General features: G+C 36.3%; 2 protein-coding genes across 2 annotated transcripts in view; both read right to left on the bottom strand.

Annotated features, from left to right (window-relative positions):
• Positions 1-20,578, bottom strand: part of LOC131682066 (uncharacterized) — a 311,928-nt gene extending 291,350 nt beyond the window's left edge. Inside the window, exon 1 of the mRNA XM_058963245.1 lies at positions 19,394-20,578. The gene's annotated coding sequence lies outside the window, so the exon portion shown is untranslated. The remainder of the gene's footprint in view (positions 1-19,393) is intronic.
• LOC131679883 (uncharacterized) overlaps positions 1-24,697 on the bottom strand; it is an 87,366-nt gene that overhangs the window by 61,813 nt on the left and 856 nt on the right. The window contains exon 2 of the mRNA XM_058960634.1: positions 20,459-20,755. Coding sequence (XP_058816617.1) covers positions 20,459-20,755 — 297 coding nt within the window. The remainder of the gene's footprint in view (positions 1-20,458; positions 20,756-24,697) is intronic.

Genomic DNA, 24,697 nt, shown 5'->3' with positions numbered 1-24,697 from the left:
CCCATCCAATGTTACTTCGCCCTCGGCCATTTAGGCACGAGGATAACACGTGGTGTAAACGAGAGATGAAACTTATATTCAGGGGAAAGGGCAGAAGTAGAGACCGATCGGGGAAAGGGAAATGAAAGAAAAAAAAATACTTAGCTTATATAGCGGCGATTCCGGCTATTCTGGTATTCACTTCACCAGCCTGGGCACCGGCGAACAAAGACTGCCTCGAACAATGGTTGACCTTCACTGACAATTTATTCTTGTTCACTTTATGCACAGCACCAGAAAACGAACTGCTTCGATCGAGAGCTCGGAGAGTTATGCCATAATTATTATAATCACAATCATCAACATCATCAGCATCGTCGTCGTTATAGTTATCTGAATCGTGTCTCTTTTCTCAAAGTGCTAACTCATTTAATATTGAACTTATTTCAGTGCGTTTACTGTATCGGGATCTTCTAACTGCAAGAACCGGATTAGACGAATTTTTCATTTCAGTTTATATGGGAATTTGTTGTGTGATTGCACTCTTCAACTCGTAACTCCGGAACCGGAAGTCCAATCAATAAAAAATTCAATAGCAGCCGATGGGAAGATTGTACCTTTCATTTGAGACTAACTTTGTGCAAATCGATCCAGCCATCTCTGATTAACAAAGGTCACATTTTTTCCACATACACACATACACACACATACACACACATACACACACATACACACACATACATACAGACATACATACACACAGACATTTTCCGATCTCGACGAACTGAGTCGATTAGCATATGACACTCGGTCCTCCGGTGAATGAGAAAGGCAAAAACATTTTAAGCAATTGTTGAAATTTATGCATTTTTTGTTGAGCAGTTCTATGTTTCATAGAATTAAATCAATTTTAACTTCGCTTCCTATTAAATAAAGACCCTTATTACAGTACATCTCTACAAAAACGAGATCAATTTGAAAATAAATCTGAGGATTATGATTGATTACAGAACTCTGGAATTTTCTATTGGAATGTTTTCAGACAGGAATTTGATATTGATGCTATTAGACAACTGTGAAATCAAGACCAAGAGATCAGTTACATATCAGGACCCCATTCCGACAATTTATCAAAAGTCCTCATGATGTTTACAACAACAGGTTATCAATCTACGGATCAGATAATTGTTATTGTAATATTGAATTAAATCAGTCTGCATCAATAAATTTTCAACTTCAATCCAATTTTTTTTGGGTGTTGTGGGGGGGGGGGGGGGGTTGTATGGTGTTAAACCCCAAAACCTTCTCTTGGCTACGCCGTTGCTTGGAGTTATTTATTTCGCTTCTCATTTTCCGATATGTTTCAGATCGATCCGATGGTTATAAGTTAGCAAAATTGCAGTCAGAAAGTTCGCACAAATGAACATTTTTGTACTGATAAGTTATCAAGTTCCTTCCAGATAGCTTGGAAGTGTTCGGTGATTATTTGTAGCGGTTGTAGATAGTAAAATGAAATACAAAATTCGTTTTATCGAAATAATGTTTGGCTTATTTCAATGGATTATTACTATATTGAACAATAAATAAGCGACAAAGAATAATCAACAAACAACAAGCCATAACTTTTAAAGTATTCAAAATAGATATTTGAAGTCTTCAGTAACGTTATTCGCAAAAGTAAGAGCTACAAATTTGCTGAAGGCATCATTTCGATATAATCACTTCCAAAAAAATTTGTGAAAATATCTCACTCGTAGGGGGATTAATCAGCAAAAGCACAATACCAAAAGAAAGGGCATATTGCCTCCATTAAATTCTCCGAAGATACTATTGACCTAAAATAAGCCGTTTTGGCGTTAATAATAGATTACATGTTTTTGGTCATATTTCTGGCTATGGGAAATGATAAAAATCTTTCGTCCGCATTTAATGTTAAATATCTCTTTTGATAATAGTACGATTTCAACAATCTATAGCTTGTTCGAAAGGTATTCGTTAATGCTGTCTAAAAACATATAAATTGTTAATCTACATTGTCAATTTCGGCAGATAATTTAAAAAAACTGCAAAAAACGCCATTTTTGCGCATTCAAACATTCATATCTTGGAAACTAAACATCAGAATCAAAAACAAATTAATAGCGTTCATACTGTTTTTTAGTTCTTTCATTTAAAATTGGTTTGGATAAGATCGGTTCAGCCATTGCTGAGAAACACGAATGAGAATTTGTCCGTTACATACACACACACACACAGACACACACACACACACACAGACATTGTCCCAAATCGTCGAGCTGAGTCGATTGGTATATAAGACTCGGCCCTCCGGGCCTCGGAAAAAATCTTGAAAGTTTGAGCGAATTCTATACATTTCTTTTATAAGAAATGTAAAAACCATGTGATTAAACTTCTGATGTCCACAATGGAATTTTATTGGGCTTTACGTTTCAAACTTTCCTTCAGTTTTTGTACCGCTGTTGTGTCCATTTTATTCAATGTCGAACGCCAATTGCTTTAGAATTGTTTCTAGCGAGTTTGGAATGTTTTTGTCCTTGAGCACGACTTGCACATTGTTGGAGGTGTACCATTGCTGTACTACTTTCTAGTAATGACAGAAAGCTAGGTTTTATCAATCAGCATGGAACAATTGTGTTTTTTAAATAAAGGCAACACGAGTTTTTGCAACATTTCTAGGTATAAATATTTTGTTTGACAGTGCCAGTTGTCATGTGCATATCGCCTGTTAAACCAAGATTTTTTTCGGAATCTTTGACAACTTTTTCTGCTTAAACTTTTGACCTAGAAGTTGTTTGAAATCCTTAACCTTAACGTATGTTTCATTGTCCATTATAACGCAATCAAAATTGGTCAACAATGTTGTGAACAACTGTCTTACTCTTTCTTTATGCGTAGTGTTTTGTTTGTTATCTCATTCGGTAGTCACTGTAACGTTGTATGTTGACAGCCCGGTACTCTTCGTAGCTTTTTGCACTGTTGCGTGTGACATCTCAAATTTTAACCGACATCTCTAATGGAAGGGTTAGGATTTGGGTTTGAAAGCACTGGCCATTCTTCTTTCGCTTTCTGTGGAATTCTGATCTCGGTTTCCTTTCGACCTTGGCTTTCTAGTAGTAAGATATTTTGGGTATTTCAAATGCGCGTTCAGAATTTCGAAGCCCCGTTCCACTTGGCTCAGCACCAGTTTGAAAACTTATGGCAAAAACAAAATAGATGCAGCATTGCTTACGCACTCACCTACAAAATTATGGGTGTTCAAGTTTTTAAATGCAAGAAATACGCCAAATTTAAGTCGATCAATTTTTTGTCGTTTCACGCTCTACAATGAGAAAGAATAAAAAAGAAAGAATTGGTAATGAAATGTGTAAGGTTATCCGTAAATTGCTATCTCTCGTGAAATGCAGAAATAGCAAGTTATTTTACCCTAACGATATAAATTTTTTTGGAACGGTCTATATCCAGGGCCGCAGAGAGAAAATACGGGCCCGGGGGTCCAACGTACGGGCCCCTACCATTATGTATTTCCTGCGCATAAAAAAGTTAATGTTTGAAATCCATTGGAGTTCACTGATACTATGTATAGTACATTGAAATTTTATATTTATATACTAATTTTTAGCTCTAGTTGTTTGTAGTGCCAATGAAGGAACAAAAAGTAGAGTTTTTATACTTTGGGAATTTTTTAATTCCGCTTCGACAGTTTTGGTGACTTTGAGAAGCGCCATTTTGGTCAATAGTATTTATAAAAATAAGGAAATGGAAAGATTGAAAATGTAGTAATTACAAAAAATGGAAATAGCTAAACGGCGACCAACGGCAAAAGATAAAAAACCAATAGGAAAACTAAATATTAAAAGAATGTTCAAAAGAGCTAAAAACAACAAAATCAACCAAATAAACAAATTAATGTCAATGTCAATCAAAAAATGTTAAATCGAGAAAAACCAAAATAAAACCTATAAAAAATAGATAAAAGAAAACAGGAAACAAGAAAAACATATTGCGAAGATTAAAGAATTCGAACATTATTGCACAACTGGTGAAAATAATGAAAAATCGATAAGAAGGTAAGAAATATTTCAAGAATCAATGAAAATGAAAAAAAAGCTACTTAAAAGAATACAAACATTAATATAAAAATTACATAAAGCTGAAAAACTCGATAAATCAAGAATAATAAAATTTATTTAACAAAAAAACAAGTAATATTTAAAGCAATAGAAAAAGTAAATAAAACGTTAAGAATGCATAAAATTAGAGGAGTATATATAAAAAACAAGAATAAAATAACCATAGAGAAATTTAAAAAAATGGACGAACCGTAAAATTTGTAAAAATTGGAATGATGAAAAGACGAAAAAGTAAAGAAAATTGGAAGTATTTATCAAAAACGGAGCAAACAGACAAAATGGAAAACAAAAAATAGTAGAAAAAACCAACATGGTATACTATCGAATAAAAAAATTGAAAAATTAACACGAAGAAAATGAATAAAATGGATTAAATTATTTAAAGAACTGAAAAAACACTAGAAATGAAATTTGACACGAATTCAAACAACGAACTAAACGTAAAGTGAAGAACAAGTGCGCATAGTGTCAAAAAAGATAAATCAAATGTTTTTTAGGAAAATAAAAAAAAATCAATGTAAACGTATAGGAAAATGGTCAACAGAAAAAGTACTTTCAAAATAGGTTAAATGGAAACAATGAAGAAATAACAATAACGAATTAAATCTTAAGAAAAAGGTATAAACAATAAATAAAATTATATTAAATGAACAATGGGAAAAAATAAAACTACGGAAAACGAAAAGCTAAAAACTAGAAATAAGGAAGAAAATAGGAAAAAATTAAACAATAAGACAAATTGGAATTGAATTTGAATAAGTGAAAGCTTTTGGAAATGCAAAAAAAAGAAAAAAGGGAAATAGAAAAAGGCTATTATAAGAATAAATGTAGTAAATAGACAAATTCTAAAAATTAGATGGTATGACAAAGGAAACAAACAAAGAGCAGGGTATTAAAATATGAAACAATAAGAAAAATAAAATAAATCCACACCTTGAAAAAAATAGATCAATGAAATTTAAACAAAATTAAAAAAATGTGAAAATGGAAAAAATGAAACTTGGATTAAATTTAAAATAAGGGTTGTGGTTGAATTTTACGCTATGCTGATTTCGAAAACATTCACAATCCTATAAAAACATGAATTATTCTCTTATTTTTGTTAGTATGTTAGCACACCTGTTATAATGAAAATGTTGATAAAAGGCCGTATTTGAAATAATTGTAAAACGTATTTTTTCCTATCCCTGGCCTCTTTGCGAGGGGGAATTGGTATTCGAAAATCGCAAAAAAAAGCTCCGTCATTTGAGTACGATCCCTTGACAAAAACGTATCGCTATCATCTCGTATCTAAAAATGATTTTTTTATGGATTTTGTAACAATGAACGGTGTACCAAATATATTAAATTTTAAATTTTAATTTTTGAAATTATTCCGAAATATTTTTGGTTTATCAAGAGTTTTTGATGACTCATTTGGCCAATTGAGCTCTCAAATAGAGGTAGGGTTACCGCCTCTAATGGTACTTTGGCCAGCAGAGTTTTACTGAGCAGGGGATAGACTTCAAGAGACACATGGGTATGCGTTGAAATCAATTAGAATTTCGAATTGAAATGATCACTCGAAAGAATTTTGGAGCGCTTCCATTGCTTTTTATTGTATAAATCGCTTAAAAACAAATAAATATGCATTGTTTTATTTCTTAAGTAGCTCGTAGCACTAAAAGGAAAAATATCTTATTTTCTTCACATTCAGCGTAGAGTGTATTGTTTTGGTCAGCACTCTGTGCCGTTCACATTTAGTTGTATGTTTTTGCATTTGTTAACAGTTTTGTTGATTTAGTTGGGTGTAGTACTTCGCTTCCTCAGATATTCACAAAGAATCTAAAAGCACCAGCCACTCTCGCTGTGAAGGATAATCCGAGCGAGCTTCGCTCTGCTCCTCAGTAAACAAACATAGGGTGTGAAATCACACCAGTTTCTTTCGAGAATCTTTGTGAGGAACATTGATCCATTTAAGCCAAGGTTTAATGGGACAAAGTAAACCCAAATGGCACTTTTTAAAATAATATTTGTCAACGCCAAGAGGGGCCCTCCTTAAAAATTAGGGCCTGCAACCCGATTATGATGTTTACGAGGACTGGGTTCTGGACGATTCCTGGTAGAGAAAAGGGCAACTCAAAATTGCAAAATAATCTAGTGGATTCTTCCGGGCGAATTCGAATTTACCTGAACGAAGACACGGAATTCGCCCCCAAAAACCGGTGTGGCAACCCTAAGCAGGGTTTCAATAATAACTTTCGATACTAATCCAACGCTTTCGAAGATTGGAAATTCGATAGATCAAAAAAATCGATTTCATATTGGCAAAATTTGAAGACAACCTCATGACTTTAAATTTAAACCCTTACAAGTCTGATCATATTTTTGTTTCGATTATGGGCATTTTAACCTTAAGGTCATTCGCTTCTTCATTCTGGTTAGGAATTTTCCTATAAAAAATCTCTATTCCTGTGTGCGGGGTTAGGATTCGAACCCAGGTGAGCTGCGTACATGACATTCAATGTACAAATTTCGCTATGCCCGCTCGAGTCTGATCTTGTTTCGATGCGAGAATTAAGTTGGTTAGTTGGTACCAAATGTGCAGTAGTTTAGAATTTTCGCTATTCTAGTTACCTCATACACAAGATATTGAATTTTTAATTGCATTCTCAAATATTTTTTTGTCGAAAAAGTATTTGTCAAATTTTAGTTTCTGGTAAAAATCCGGGCCCCCTTCAGAACTCCGGGCCCGGGGGGAAATACCCCGGTCCCCCCCCCTCTCGGCGGCCCTGTCTATATCAACAGCATTGAGTGTTCCCCATCTTAATCGAATGAGCCGCCTATGCTTGCAAGCTATAACATTATTGTTATTTTATCATTCTATTCAGAAATTAAAAATGGAAAATTAAATCCTAGCCTATATATGTTCATTTATTTTCCACTTATCTGTTTTGTTCCTGGAACAGAAACGAAGGTCAACAATTTTCCTGAAAGAGATGTGACGGAAAGATTTCAAGCCACCGATCTAACAGAGAATTGTTGAACATCCCACGAATAAACAAATAAATAAATGTCTAAGCACTGAATTTGAACAAACAATTAATTTCAATAATTAAAATCATTATTAATGATCACCCGAAACTCTATGTGAAGCATAACGGGCATTCAATGGCTTATAATAGCACAGTAAATCAATTCCCAGTCAAACTCCAAAACGTTCTCCTACAGTTCGTTCCAGTGCCTGCCAAGCGTGCATCATTGGGCGAGGAAGTGCAACTTGAAGTTGGTTCGGTTTTATTCCACGCGATGTCTACAGCACTCTAGCTAGACATGCAGTAAACTTCTACAGGCACTTACTGTTGCCTAGGTTCTCTTGGATGGCTTGGCTTGGTTTTGGCTCGTTACCATTTGGGTTGGTCTGATGAACGAACGAAAAGTTATATAATATGCCCAACTGCCGTCTTTCATAATTATAAAAAACACACTTCTCAAGGTTGCCGGCAACCGTGCCGATGACGTTGGCATCGGCACAGTCGAGACGAACCAATTCCACCCCGGGCTGGGTTATGAGTTGGGAGAGGTTCAGTGTTCGGTGGGCATCAGCCTTAGTTTAGCCAGCGGTCTCTCGTGACGCTCGCGATAAATGCGTTTCAGCAGAAAAGTGTCGTGTAGCGTCGTTTTATAAATGCGTAATCGTTTTATGTGCAATTTATGTTTTACGTTATTTTCGACGGCGATTGCTCTGTGTCTGTGCCATGCAGTTCAGTCCCATGCGGTTGGAAATTTTTCATCGCGCTTTGGCAGAGGTCGAGGCTGGTTTACATTTTCGTGATAGTGCATAAATTGTTGTCGAAGATCGATGTGGAAAATGGTTGTGATTTGCGAAACATTCTCAGCAGTGCGATGGCAAGAAATGTACGTCTACTGGATGGTTTGATATTCCTTTCACTAATTGTTATTAACCCCAGCGCCGTTTGCATTATTATGCAATGCCGCAAACGGTTCCATGAAATAGTTACACTCTATCCGCGAACAGTATGGGCTGAATAAAGAAAACATAATGCGAATCGAAACACTGATGGAATGGGAAGCTACGACAATATTTGTTTGTTGGAAAGAAATCGAAGCCTTTGTTATCTAACCCCGGTATGGTTCTGTCCTGATCTTCCGTTAGGCAGAGTTCATAGCTGTTCCTTAACGTACAGGGTTACAGAAATGATACAGGGTTACTGTGTCATAACTCATCTTAGCACCTCTATTCATCCCACTCATTTGAACACATTATGCAGGGTGATTGGATCATGATTAGGAACCTCTCGAGGAGTAATGGAGAAAAAATCGTTTTACACATACCGTCAAATCTCAACTGTAAAGTACCTCTGAATCTAAAAGAATACTGTGCATTTTAAATCTTTTAGGTGAAAAAATTCCTATTAAATAGTGCCCTCAAATCTATCCGTTAATTAGTTTTAGTTATATTTTAGTGGTAAAGTAGTTAAAAGCCAGTTTTTCGATAAGATTTTGTTAATTTTCTCAAAATAACGAATTATGAATATAACAATATCTATTACCTAAAAGTTGAGTTTAAAGATGATCTATTATTGTTCTTCAACATCATATTCCTATTTCTTCTCTTTTTTGTAATTTCATTAATAAACTGTCAGTAGTCGACTTGCAAGTGCTTAAAGAACTCTACACGGAAAAAAAATCCGTTCATAAATTCATGAACAAAAGATCTTGATTTCGCGAACAGATCGATTTAGGATAACAGTGACCAAGTTTCTGAGATTATGAATAATAAAACTCGAAATCATGAAACTATTAGTGATTTTTTTAATTCAGGAATCAGATTCCTGATACATTCGAATGTTTGGTTTTGTTACTGTTGTTGTCCCTCTGACATGTTTAGTTTTTGTTATGATTCTTGTTCATGATTAGGGAATACACAGCCGACAGTCAAACGATGTTCATGATTTCAGGAGCTTTTTCGCGATTTTTTGTGATTTATGTTCATGATTTCAGGATCTTAGCCACGATTCTTGATATTTTAATCACGAATAATGAGATTTATGTTTATGATTTCAGAAACTTTGTCATAATTTCTGTTCACGTTGTCGTGATATTTTAGTCCCGTGTAGAGATTTATGATTATTTCTGATCATGATTTCATTTATTTCTGTTCATGATTTCATTCTTATTCACGAGTTGGGTGATTTGTGTTCATGGTTTCAGGATCATAGTCACGATTTTCGTAACTTCTGTTCACGTTATCGTGATATTTTATTCTAGAGCTTACTTTTGAATTTGACACATAGAGTAATGTGACTCGTGTTCATGATATCAGTAATTTTATTATGGTATTCGTAAATTCTCTTCGCCTTATCGTGAGCTGTTATTTTTTTAATTGCTATCGGTTTTTTTACTCGTAGTAGCATGAAAATTTGAACTGAATCATGCAAGTGTGACTGATTCGCGGTATCTTGTCCTGTGAACTATTTCACGAACACAATTTGTGGTGCTTCGCGATTTCTCTGGTAGAACAATATTTGTACAAAAAATCAGTATCGCTAAACTACTCGCTAATCGAACGCTTTGATACTTCTCTTTCATCTGACACTTTGATGGTGATTTTTGAACATTGCGTTTCTATGATTTGCTCTCAGGAGATATCTCCCTTCCAGGGTGATGAGTCTTTGGACATACAGATCAGAAGGAGGGGCTTGTTGCGTTAATAAATACCTCCGAAGATACAAATGACCGACTTTTAGCCAATTTCGCGCTCAATTTTAAATTTGAATAATATTTTTACTCGGGGTTTTTTGTCTCTGGTAGAGCAATATTATCAGAAACAAATCAATATCACTGATGTACTCACTATTCAAAAACTTTCATCTCTTTCAAACGAGACAAGTTTTGAATTGTTCTTCTAAGTGTCTAAACTGTTTTATTTTGAAAAAATGAATATCTAAGTCATCATATGGATCCTTCATTACTCGTTTGTACGTTGACCTAAGAAAATAACTTTTTTAATGAAAATAATTCATATCAGAAAATTTGTGTTCTTTGAATTCAATTTGTTATATGTATGTATTGTTTAATACTTAAATTTGAAGAATTTTTTATCACAAACGAGCATCCATTGATCGAGAAGTTAGTTTTATGGTTACTGATTTAAATTATTGCAGTGTTTGTTAGTTCATATGCTATAAGAACATTGGTCTAATATTTGCTTTCTACTTACTAATATCTACTTTCTGTTTAAATGGTTAGATAAAACTGTCTTTGGAAATTAACCTTCCGAAATTGGTTAAAATTTTGAATACTTTCTCTTTAGATTTGCGCATCTATCAAGTTGTTAAAAGATTTAAACAGATAAGTTTCTGTGCCTATGTAGTGTTATAAACGTGCGTTGTAACGATCATGTTTGACTGCTGATTGTCTAATAAGAGTTGCTTAGGAAGTGATAAGTAGGAATTCATACCAATCCTACCAATAATAAAACCTCAACAGCATGATAGCCATCATTGCCGGCCGCCCCCATCTCCATCGTTCACGGGGAAGGATAAAGGATAAGGCAGGCGGGAAGTGTTGATTCTCCACCCACTTAACGGAAGGTAGACGACTCTTCCATAGGTGTCGCGGAGTTGGTCGTTTGGAAGGGTATAAAGTCTAGGATTCGCTCTAAGCAAGCGATGCGACCTGTAAATCATGGTTTATTTGGTAGTAGCAATTTGATTGGTTTTCGAGTATACGATCACTTGGAAAAGAAAAGATCTTGTTTAGTTTTTGGTTCTTTTTAAGCTCTAGGTAGCCGGCTACCGAGAGTATCCTGTTTTCTAAACAAGAGCAATTTGAACTCCACCCAGCCGACCGTGGGAGTATTTCCTAGGAAAGCTAATCTTATCTGCGTAATGGGCCGGATCACTGTTTATTGCGACAATATTAAAAGCAATCGCTATTCCTTTTCTACGATATGTTTATTGGATTGAATTATCTGGACTGTCTTTTGAAAAGGGCCAAACTTTTTTTACCATTTTTTTTTTCAAATGGCTATAGTCTAAAAATGACAAATCCTACAAAAAAAATTTTTGTAGGAGTGGTTTTCACAAAATTAGTCAAATTTCCGAATAAAAATATTGAAAAAATTCTTTATTGATTCCTACACTGGAAAAAATCGATTTTGAAAATTTTAAGTCGATTTACAAAAACACATTTTTGATTTGGATGAAATTTTGGGCACTTTTGAGGAAAAAAAAGTTATTTGAAAAAAACTTTTCCTTGTCCAAACTGGTTTTTTTTTCAGTGTATTTTTACCGAAAACTAAACCAATGAAAGTCATAATCATCTCAGAATCCAATAAAACTCTGTTTGTGAGAAAATATTGTCAAATTAAGCAACTAAGCATATTTTTATTAAGGGATTAACTACTTTTTCATTTTTAATGAAATCGAATTTTTTTTATTGCTTTATCTAAAAGTACAACTCCTTGCGAATGTTTTCCCGAATTTTTATAAAGATCCAAGAAATAGATCGAAAGTTACAGCGCTTCCAAGCGCGCTTCGTCTACCAAGAGCAGCGGTAATTTGAAATTTTAAACTCGATTATCTCGAAATGTCGTTTTACTAAAAATGGTTTTTTCCGTGATCACGATTGCCGAAAAACTACTCAATCAATTTTCTTAATTTTTTTCAATTGATTGTAACTAAATCCATTTTAATTCATAAATTTTTGTTTCATGGATAAGAATTTTTTAATACAATTTTTAGAGCTTAAAACAGCGATTTTTTACTAAAAACGTTCTCGAATGTAGGAAAAAAATATTTTTATTCAACTAATCGTTAAGGTACGAGGAATACTCATATACTAATAGAATTTTTTGAGTTTTTGGATTTTAGATGATCTATTGGGCTCCAATCGTGATCACCGCAAACCTCTTAAATAAAAAAGGGTTTCGGGGAGAAAGCCATAACTCCGCCAATTATCAATTTATTTTTATAAACTTATGCTTGTTTATTTTACTGAAAAATGTACTACCAAAATATTATAAGTTTGATGTAATAAAATCATTCCTTTATTCCTTTACGTAAATTCAAACATTCTTGACATTTTTATCACTAAGAGGTGTGTGACCCCTTAACCGTTATGTATCCGACGCGGTACCCGGGTAGCTGTTTTAGGTTTCAATTAATGAAATTCCTTTCTTTTATCCATAGCTGGAAATTGAAACTTTGGGACATCTTAGAACTTCACTAAGTCAAGCTTTTGGGTTAATAATATTGTTGATATAGTAAGGGGGGAGCTCCTGAATTTTTTTACTACGTAACAGGCCGACGTGGGTACCCGGGTACCCACAAAACTGAAATACCAATAGCTTAGGTAATTTCCAACCGATTTTTATGCTTTTGGGTGTTTTGGATTCAGGAACTGATCCGCTTTTGGACTTGGTTTTGGGGCTACTTCATTCGGTTCCCGGGAATTCGGATTTCCGGAAGCATGTACCAGTACTGGGATACTATTTATGAACTTCAATGGAATACTAGCAATATGGATATCAAAATTTTTGGAATAGCATCAGTAGGCTGTATCTCGTGGTTTTGGAACCATTTGGTGATTTGACCCCGGAACGGACATTCTGGAACAGGTTCCCGTGGGGCCGTGAGTGGCCATTCCATTCCAAATCCATTTTTTAAATTGCCATAGGGTTCCGTATCAATAAATAACAGACTTCCGAGACAATTTGAAGAGTTTTGATACTCATATTGCTAGGACATTATTAAAATTTACAAATCATACCCTAGTACTGGAACATCACCCCGGAAAATCCGGATTACCAAGCACCAGATCCATTCATCCAGTTCAATTTAACAAATCAAAAAGTTCAAAAAGTGAACGAGTTTCTGAATCCAAAAAATCTAAAAGTGTCCAAATCGGATAAAGGAAGCCATAGTTATGAGCATTTCAATTTGTGGGTACCCAGGTACCCACATTGGCCTGTTAAATGTGTTTTTTGTTGGACACATTGTTAATCAAGAATGCCATTTAAAAGAGTTTATGTCGTTAAACAAATATTCCATAATTACTTTTTTTTATTTTCTTGTTTAGTGCTGAGGAAGAATCAGAGAAAGAAATAACCACCACAACATCATGTATTGATTTTTACATGATTATTTATTTATTTCTATATATTACATTTGTCTTAAAACCATCTTCATGCATGCTATTTTGTATTATTTCTATACAAGGAAAATATTTTTGGTTCATCTTCTGAATTAGAATACCTTTTCGTCTCTGCTTTGCTCCCAGGAATTTGCACAAAACTGTGGAAGTTTTGAGTTCCAGATATTGTTTTGGCGTTATTATACAGCTCTTAGAGTTCTTCTGACATTTTGTTGTGCTGTTCAGTGAATATGTAGCAGAAAATTAATTTTGTGATATTTTTATCAGTTTGTTCAACTGTCCAGTTATATATCACTTGGAGACTTATGGTTATAGTATTTCAATAGTCGCGAGCAAGACTAGCTTTTTTGCCATTCGCTTGAGAGTGCCACCAATAGCATCACAGGGTCCTTTTCCATGGGATACTGCAACAAAATGCCATTCTGCGCTTAAGGTTGGAGAGATAATCGGCAAAAATCGAAAACAAAAAAGCAGTTTTTTCCACACCGAGTGTTAGATCTTCATAAAAATCAATCAGCAGTACTGTAACAACATTTTACATAAGCTGATTGATTTTTATGAAGGTCTAACACTCAGTGTGGAAAAAACTGCTTTTTTCGTTTTCGATTTTGACCCATTCTCTCTCCAACCTTAACTCATACTTTGACTGGAATCTACACAAGCTTGCAAAGTTTTTCTTGTTTTTGTATTGCACTGCTGCTCCATCAGACATAAAACAAATATGTAGAAAAGTTTGTCAATTGATTCATAAAATTTATCAGTTTTGAGAGGAATAAAATAACTGCAGTCTTCAAGTCTTCCAGTCTTCTTGTCTTCCAGTCTTCCAGTCTTTTAGTCTTCCAATCTACCAGTCTTCCGATCTTCCAATCCTCCAGTCTTCCAGTCTTCATTCAAATTTGTTATGAATATATACCAAATTTGTTTCTGATACTTATTGCATGTATCAGGCAACTAGCAGCTGGAAAAATGGATTCTGAGATGATTATGACTTACACAAATACACTGAAGAAAAAAAATCAGTTTGGACAAGGAAAAGTTTTTTTTTCAAATAACTTTTTTTCCTCAAAAGTGCCCAACTTGAATTTTTGGCGGTAGGTAGGGAACATAATTATCTATCTTAGAACAAAATTTCATTCAAATCAAAAATGGTTTTTTTTGTAAATCAACTTTAAATTTTTAAAATCGATTTTTTTCAGTGTAGAAGTCAATGAAGAATTTTTTCAATATTTTTATTCAAAAATTTGACCAATTTTGTAAAAACCACTCCTACAACATTTTTTTTGTAGGATTTGTCATTTTTAGACTATAGCCATTTGAAAAAAATGGTAAAAAAAAGTTTGGCTCTTTTTAAAAGACAGTCTAGATCATTTTTGGAAAAACAAAATATTCAAAGTGGCTTTTTGTGACAAAGTCTTCATGTACAGAAAGTTTCATTCAAATCTGAGAGGGTGCTGCAAACATTTATTCGAGTTGGCGCGAAATTCGTCATTTATGTTCTCATTTGTATTCATCATCAACTACTGGTAAAGCTTATATTATAAAATGTGTGAAAAAATCCTTTTATCACTGTGAGATGAATTATTCCGGTTTTTTCGATATTAAATTTGAGCCCAATGACCCCAAATTCACTATACATATATGGTTATAGGACTAAATTCTCTGCTGGTGAGAGGGATGAGGGAGGTGGGGGAAAGGAGGGTGTAAGGGGATGGAGAGAAGAGGGTGGAGAGGTTGATGAATGATGCAACACCCAACCGCATATTATACCCTCCATTTGAGACTTAGTTTATGAAAATCGGTATAGTCGTAATCGAAGAACCGAAATGATTTTAATTCTAGAATACGTCCAGCACCCAAGAGTTCCGGAACTGTCGATAGTTGATAATATATTCAAATAATCTTTGATTGGCCATTAGTGATCTGGAAATAGAAGTAATTTGATGTCCATTTCGATGGTATTACGATTACACCGGTTCATATGGGAAATTCCTATGTGACCGCAGTAATCAACCTGTAACTCCGGAACGAAATGTCAGAAAATGAATGAAATTTAATAGTAGTTCATGGGATTACTGTATCTTTCACTTGAAATGAAGTTTGTAAAAATCGGTCAGGAATTCGCTGAGAAAAAGGTATGACATTAATTTAACCCATTCATGCCCATGTTGTTTGTGGACAACAACATTTTTAAACAGCTATAACTTTTGATTGAGGCGAGATGTGCTCACAAAAACAAGTAAGGCTCATTAATGTGAATGTTGTCTTTAATTTGAGTACTAACAGTTACAAGGATCAGCTCTAGAACTGAAGTTATTGGAATTAGTCTGATTGGATTCCGATGGAGCAGTGCTGCCAGGGACAGTTTGCGTTGACAACCGAAAATGATTTTTTCATATATCTTCGTTATGGTGCAATATTATTGAAAACTGATCAAACTTATCAATTTAGACCGTCGTTGGCTACGTTTTCCACGTAATTGGACTATTGTAATTATTCTAGGAGAATTGCATTGAGCATTACAAGGTAAAAATTGACCAGCTTCCTGCACTGCCATGGAAGCACCTATCTTTATGAAAACAAGCTTTTCGTGTTTCTTGACCCCACCGTTTTCAAGAAAAAATAGTTTTGAAAGCCTACATTAGACCTCTCCACATTTTGAAAAAGTTTTGAAATATGCGTGGGTCAGCTGAAATTTTTGTTCCAGGTGTGAATTTAAGAACTTTCGCCAAAAATAGCCTCATTTGGATATGATTTGGGGGTGTCTCCAATCAAAAATCGTGGTTTTGCTATGTTTCCATAGTAACATCACTTACACTCTGATTTAATAGGCCCTACATGCCCACATATCATCAAAGGTTGTTCCTTACACATATCTTAACATGTTTTAACAGGCCAACATAGCTCTAATCGCAGTAGAAAACTTGTTAACTCGATTTTCATATAGAAAAGTATATCAAAACCAAGGAAAAATACTACTAATTTTTCTTGGTTTTGATATACTTTTCTATATGAAAATCCTGTTAACAAATTTTCTACTGCGATTAGAGCTATGTTGACCTGTTAAAACATGTTAAGATATGTGTAAGGAACAACCTTTGATGATATGTGGGCATGTAGGGCCTATTAAATCAGAGTGTAAGTGATGTTACTATGGAAACATAGCAAAAACACGATTTTTGATTGGAGACACCTCTAAATCATGCCCACATTAAGCCATTTTTGGCGAAAGTTCTTAAATTCACACCTAGAACAAAAATTTGAGCTGACCCATGTATATTTCAAAACTTTTTCAAAATGTGGAGAGGTCTAGCCTACATGCACTAGAAAAAAGTTGGGCATGAAAGGGTTAAGAACTTCTGTATCGATTTTGTTGGCTATTTTCGGCAAATTTGAGACTAAGAGAAACGAAAGCAATGAAATTGAAAGACGGATAGGTATTCTAGAGCGAATCAGTTATAAACTTAGAACGGAAAACTAGAACTAGGCAGGCTCATATGGGCATGATCGAAAGGAAATGTGAAGAATTCTTTGCCTTATGCAGAGTAGGAGTTGGGCGTTGCACTCAAGTCTACCGCATGGTCTATGGTAGAACATAACTCATCATCATGTTTTACCGCCGACGCCGGCAAAGAATTCTTCACATTTCCTTTCGATCATGCCCATATGAGCCTGCCTAGTTCTAGTTTTCCGTTCTAAGTTTATAACTGATTCGCTCTAGAATACCTATCCGTCTTTCAATTTCATTGCTTTCGTTTCTCTTAGTCTCAAATTTGCCGAAAATAGCCAACAAAATCGATACAGTAGAACCTTGCGGCAATTAAAACATAGTAACATATGGGTTAAGAACTTGGAAATAACCTGGGGTATCAAGAACCGGCACAGGTGGCCAATGTGGTCAAAGCTACTTTGAATAATTATTATAGTGATCTAAACCCGCAAATCCAAGTTATGTTGGATCATTTTTAACATTAATATACCATTTGAACAGCATGGTGATATCAGTTTATATGAGAATTATCTACACACCAATTTTTTGTATTTTGTTTCAGCAAAATGTTTTGCTGAAACCTTTCAGCAAAACTGGATTTGCCAAGAGATCAGCTTTGCATTTTTGTTTCGCTGATTTTTAGTAAAGCCTATTATTTTGACGAAAATCATCAAATCTATAGAATTTGATTGCAAAAACAATCAGTGAAAGAATGGCAATTTTGCTGAGTTCCAGCAAATCAAACTGACATTTCAGCGAATTTTGACAGTTTTGAATTGCTGTAATTTCAGCGAATTATATTTTGCTGGAAGTATTGCTGATATTTCAGCAAGGCAAAATTCAGCAAAATTTTGCTGATATTCGGAAATCAAAATTTAGTGTGTATGTGATTGCACTTTTCAACCGGTAACTCCGCAACCGGAAATCCGATCAACAAAAAATTCAATAGCATGTGCTAAGTTATACCGTTCAATTGAAACTAAGTTTATGAAGTTCGGTTCAGACATCTCTGAGAAAAGTGAATGAGATTAGAAAATACATACACACACATACACTCACATAGAGACATTTTCCGATCTCGACGAACTGAGTCGAATGGTAGATGAGACTCGGCCCTCCGGGCCTCAGTTAACAAATCGACTTTCGCAGTGATTGCATTTACTTTCTATTGAGAAAGTTAAAAAAGAAGTGGGGGAACATGGTGAGACTTGACCAGGTTTTCAGCCAAACCTGCATAAATCTCTAAAAAGGTTTTCAATTCTTGCACAGTCATTGAGATACATATTTTTTGTAAAATTTTTAATTTACTTTTTCAAAAGTGATTAAAGTTTTGTATTGAAATATGAAAATCTTTGTAATAATTGAGAACGCATTAATTGTCTTCTCTGAATTGTTTGTACCATTTATAAGTTTCAAGATATTCAATCTTAAACTTTTGAAATCGTTTTTCTCGAAATGTGCAAAATGGCGCTTGTCATAAGATGGCACAACAGCGACGAACTACTACAAACCAATCCGAAATTACCACGAGCCAGCAGGCAGCAGTCTCTGTTACAGTTTCCTTCTTGACAGCAGGGACTTACCTAATCTGCCACCATGCGCCGGAAAAAAAATTTATAAGCTAGTTTCTATGCGTTTTTTATAAGATACGTAAAAAATATCAAAACCCTCCCCATGAGAATTTTCTGTGCACAGGCCTGGATGCATATAAAAAGGAGCGTCAAAAATCACTTGAATTTTTATTCAATGACGTCTAAAAATATGCGTCGTTCACAATACCCCCAGCTTGTTCAGCCTAGTTTTTCATAAAAAGAGACAAAATATTTTATTTACACGTGAAAACTTGTAAAACTATGTTATCAAACGAGAAAACTAGAAGTGGCAGGTTCATTATAAAGAGGCTTCAAATCGTACGGATTAATCTTTTGTCTTCTGCTAGTAAAGTTACTACGAATCGCTCACCGCTACCAACATGTCTCACGGCAAAGCTATAAGTGTCCCTCTTTACCATGAAAACGGACCGGTTGTTTACGCAAAATGCAATTTTCATTTTACAAATTATGAGGTTTTTTTCTACTACAAATTATAGTATGGGTTGGAATATTACTTCATGGAAAAAGACTGGCAAACAAAAACAACTAAGCTTGATATGAGGCGAAGGTTAAGGATTCTTAGTATAAAACCTCTAAAATCCTGAGGTACAGGTTAGCCAACGATTTACTGTGTACGTGCCAATTAGTAGCTCAATCCACAGAAATTACATAAACGATAAAAATATCGCGCGATTACTAGTTACTCTTCCGAACCGCTCTTGCCCAACATTCCCCGGTTACATGCTTCTGCAATAATAGTTAACTAAAGCCAAATTTTTACATCCTCGAGAAAATGTTTCAGCTTTCATTTGTGGAAACTTTCCCATCGACCGGGTTCCCGCTCAGACCAATCAGCATACAATCGAAACTGCTTACCGCAAACAGGCCGCCACCAGAGATAAACTCAAAACCATAAGAAACCGTTTGCAATGCGAGGCACTATCGATTCGGCCGTCCACCCCCGCCCCTTACACAGTTTGCCCCATTAAGCCCATAATTGAAGGCTGAAGTAAACTAAAACTTACCAATTTGCGCTCGATAGCAGACCGCGTCGGATTCCCGTTGACATGCACCTGAGCGCGGGCTGCAACGAGCGGTTCGTGCGAGACCAGTGTTATCCAACACTCCGAAAGCTATGTTTTGTCCAAAATAAGCTTGGTTTTTATATAAATTAAACACAAACACAGCGCTTTTCCACCACCTTTTTCTTTTCCTTTTTCTCGACTTTCGACGCGTTAGCACTTCTGAAAATGCCTGGTCAGGGACGCAAGGGAAGCTGGTGAAAACTCTATGTGTGTAGGTATGTATAATTCAATGAATTCAAAATAATCAAAGTGAAACTCCTTTTTTTCCTCGCTCTGCTTCACATCACAAGCCACCACCGAAACGTAAGACACTTTTCGCCCCCTTTCCTGCAAAACTGCAAACCTGCACGCAATCTAGCAACTCAGATTGTGACTCCTTTTAGTTGTTATTTAGTCACGGTTAATTGAATAATTGTAAACGGAGCGCAGATTGTAACTATGCTTTACTTGGTTGCCTCTAGGAGACTTGCGTTTTATGATGATTGAATAATTCGCTTCTCTTTTACTGACGACTTTCTGAAATGGCAGTACAACACAAGCACTTTTGTTTGCCAATTTGAAACAACTAGAGCTTATCATTAGCACTTAAAACTTAAAACTCCAAAAGATACTGTACGCCAGATGACAGGCTTATGACAGGTCTGCAAACTGCAACTTCTTCAACGCCTTCCTTTTATTTCTGTCTTCTGCACACATTCATTCAACAGTATTGGCATGGGGAGAGAACTTTTCGATTTCTACATCGGATCACAAGTTAGAATCTCCTTCGAAATGGTTCACTACTTTGCCTTCGTTGGTTATGTTAAATTCACCTCACTCGCCACTCCACAATCCGTTAACTAGCAAACTAGTGAAAATAATACAATTCAAATCAACACAAGATTCACAGATAAATATCCAACGGAGAATCGCCTCGTACGCACCAGCTGGTGTGCTGTCTACAATAGCAGAAACCGATATAACTACAGGTAAACGCAAAACTCCGTAAGCCGGATTTGGCCTAACTGGAAGCCCGGGGTGATCTCCCGAAGTACACCAGAACGCGAGGAAGTAACAAAGCACGCGAATCGCGAACCTTTCGAACTGCGGCAAAACACACGTCCAACTCCGATAGCACCTCGCTGCCAAATGCGAGAATGGTTGAATATTGTTTGTTGGAATCGAATAGCAAGAGAAAGAGAGCCCATTGCAGCGGGAGTTCGACGCTGCTGCTACTGCTGCTGCTGCTGCTGAGCTGAGGTACTGGCGATCGGCGATGCTGTGCCGAATGGTAGGATCGTATCGGTGTGTGTTGGCAAAGAACTGAGAGAAGGTGATTTTTAGGAACGGGACATCCAAAGAACCAGTCCGCGGATTGCGATTGAGCGAATGGATCAGTTAATCCGGCTAGCGTTGGTGTTTGTGTAAATTTGCACCCAATGCGAGTAATTCAACTAGAAGTATTGTTTGGGTTAATCTAGTTTTTGATTTTGAGTTTATATGTCTTGAGCAGCATTTCACTTGGGATAGAGCATCGTTTCGAGTTGATGAGCCAAGTCGTATATCTAAACGATGTTGCCAAGCTGATTCTAGCACAAAATAAAGTCAAAATCCGCTTTCTAATCGAGTGTCTCTCTGTTATTTGGGATGTATTGTGTATTGAAAGTGTTATTAAATGCGAATGAAAATAAGCAACAAAAAAATCAATTGTAATAAAAGCCCCCGCTGTGTTCGTTAGGATCAGAAATGTTCTATCTGTATTCGATTCTCCTAAACTTTGTTTGATAAAGCCGACCCCTACTCTGATATTTCAAACTAAAGATTCGTATGTTTCATTCATGCAAATCTCTGTTTCTTTATATTTCTTTGTTTATTCATGGTACCTTCACCAACAGACCCCTTGGCCCCAATGCACAGTGGTCTAGGCCAATAACACAAAAAAAATTTTGGCCCAAACTTTTTTTTGGTCTCTCTATTATATGGTTATAGATGTATGGTTTATTGTTTCAAACTTGATTTTGCAAATAATGAACTGATTTTTTAGTATATAGATGAATGCATAGGGTGGTTAGTTATTTACCGATACGTTAATAATTATTGATAATTGATTACTCGTCAGATTTTTTTTGTCGAGCTGTAGTTATCAATATTAGTATTTTTTATCGGACAACGTAACTATTAGCTGTGTATTGAACGATAATTATCGGGTTTTGGTGAATATGAAGTGTAGAAAGATGAGTATTTTTGTATATGTATTGGAAGAATTTAGCTACAAATTTACGCGAATTTTTCTTTAACTGCGTTTCAGCTGCGCAAGTCTGCGCCCAGAATGCCTAGAGAATCTAAGATGTTGTATATGATTGAAGACATAATACAAGACGAAAAACAATATTTCACATGTTAAAATTATATTATTTCGTTATTACTTCAGATCTTGAAATTATATAGCTTAATTATTATTTTCACAATTTTTTTTCGATCGGATCATTTCAACTTAAGTTATATTAATTTGTTGGACGCTGCTTTTCGAAGTACATGTCGGTACGGAATATGAGATGTACGAGGCAAATTTACAAATAAATTTGAAGTCATGAACTGTAGCTTCTTTTTAAAATTATTGGTATCATAATGAGGTTTTTTTATTTATACGAAAAGCATTATTTTTATAGTAGCTAAAACCCTTTGTATTCATAAAAACTTTTGGGGAAAAATTCACAATTAATTTGAAATTTTGTCGTGAGCATGCTATTATAATCACAAGATTCAAAGTTTGAAAATTGGTCTGTGATTTGGTTTACGAGATATCAGGATCACTGGAAACGATATCAAAATATTGGCGTTCTAGCACAAAAGCTGCAGTTTCGAGAATTTTCAATGAAAAATCATGATTCTTTTTTTACGAGCGCATCAAAACATGTACTATTTGATACTCTAAACATGTTAGAGCGAAAAATAATAATAATTAAATATGAATAAAGAGTGTAATATGAAAGGTCATATCACACTGTTAGAAGGATACAATATTTTTTAATATCAGATTCGGACTCAGCGACCCAAAATTTACTAAAGAAATATGGTTTTGTATCGATATTTGCATTGCATATATTTATGACCGCCTCTCATAAGGAATGGATCCACTGTGCAATGGTGGCTGCTTAATCTAATAACATTTCAGAATTGACATTATTTAATGGAATTCCTCGTCAAGTTGAAGTCAAAAGCTGTCGCCACACTTAAAAACACGCTGAAGGCCGATAACAGCGCTCTGGCACCCATAGTTGGTGCTCCTCAACAGGACTCGCAGAAGAGCGTTATTGCGTGGAGCTCGAACGCGAGCTTGAAGATCCAGGCGTCCGAGGATTGTAAAGCAATCCACCCTGGCAGACAGTAAGTCCAAGACGAGCAGGGCTCAAGAGCAGTCCCTCCGGATGCTTAGAGTGCCAAGCTGTATTAACTGACAACGGTTTTCGTAGCTTGGCAAATTCTTTGCCGTCGATTGTCACCATTTGTAAGGGAGTTCGTGGGGCACTACCAAGCGGGTTTCATGGGTTCCCGCGCCACCACGGACCAAATATTCGCGATATGGCAGTTTCTGGAGAAGTTCCGTGAACACAACGTGCCCACACCTCATTTGTTCATCGATTTCAAATCGGCATATAACACAATCGATCGAGATCAGCTATGGCAGATAATGCACGAGTACGGTTCTCCGGATAAGCTAACACGATTAGTCAAAGCGACGAAAGTTCGGGTGATGTGCGTTGTTCGAGTGTCAGGGATACTCTCGATTCTCTTTGAATCTCGAAGAGGGTTACGGCAAGGTTGCTGCTGATCAACGTTGCGTTAGAAGGTGTAATAAGCAGAGCGGGGATAGACACGAGTGGCACGATCTTCAAGAAGTCCGTCCAGCTTCTTGGCTTCGCCAACGACAATGACGCGGAACTTTGAGGCGATGTTGGAAACTTATATCAGACTGAAGGCTAAAGTCAGCAGGATTGGACTTGCCATCAACGTTTCGAAGACAGAATACATGAGAGGAAGAGGTTCTAGAGACAACAATGTGGACCTCCCATCCCGAGTTCAGATTGACGGTGCAGAAATCGAGATGGTCGACGAATTCGTGTATTTGGGCTCACTGCTAACCGCCGACAATGATACCAGCAGAGAAATTCAGAGACGGATCTTGGCGGGAAATCGTGCCTTCTTTGGACTCCGGAAGACGGTCTGCGGCCACGAGACCTAAGCTATGCTCGTGGAGGACCAGCGCGCCCTTGGAGTTTTCGAACGAAAGTTGTTGCGTACCATCTATGTTGGCGTGCAAATGGAAGACGGAACGTGGCGCAGGTGAATGAACCATGAGTTGCATCAACTGCAGGATGAACCATCTATTGCGCATACTGCAAAAATAGCACGTTTGCGGTGGGCTGTACACATCGTAAGAATGTCGGACGACATCCCGGTGAAGATAGTTGTTGAGGGCGCACTACAGGAACAAGAAGACGCACGGTGGATCGACCAGATAGAGGACGACCTGCGGACCCGTCGAAGACTGCGATGCTGACGACAAGCAGCAATGGACCGAGTGGAGTGGAGACGGTTTCTGCATACAGCAAGAGACAACAAGGATCTTGCCTGAACGGTAAGTAAAATAAGTAAGGTTCGTCCTAGAGCAGGAGTTAGATTGGTGGCGGCAGCGACTTGTTGTGGTGGAAAGCTCTCGTCGTAAAAAACGCTTGAAAATTTGTCGGAGAACAGTTGGAAAATTTCCCTAGTATCGGAGCCTACAATTCCATTAAATGACATACAAGATGGTAAATCTGACTTTTTCGCGACTCCTTCCCATATTTCCAAAACAACTGGGCTTAGATTTCAGTTGACGCTCGACGTTTCACTGGTGTCTAAAAAGGCGCGTCTTTGCTGTTTGTATTCGTGGTTGAGTTGAAAGTAGTGGTTTCGTTATGTGTTTCGGCTATGCAGTCTGCGGTTTACAAAAACACTATTTTGTCTTTATCCGACGTTTCGGTCCGTTTGGATTAAAAAAAAAGTTTTTGTAAACCGCAGACTGCATAGCCGAAACACATAACCTTATAGTTATTACAGTCGACCCCCATCCAAAAGAGTAATGGTTTCGTAATGCAATTGTATTGTGTGGGGGTGTACTAATTGTTCGTTTTGGCACGTGACGGTCGTTTAGGTAGTTAAGAATATTAGAAAACGTCCTCGCTGCTTCGTTCGCGTCATCATTGTTAAGATTTTCGTCCTAGT

This window comes from Topomyia yanbarensis, chromosome 2 (genome assembly GCF_030247195.1).
Source record: "Topomyia yanbarensis strain Yona2022 chromosome 2, ASM3024719v1, whole genome shotgun sequence".
Classification (NCBI taxonomy): Eukaryota; Metazoa; Arthropoda; class Insecta; order Diptera; family Culicidae; genus Topomyia; species Topomyia yanbarensis.
The sequence above is the reverse complement of the archived record's forward strand: the minus strand, read 5'-3'. Positions and strand labels throughout refer to the sequence as shown.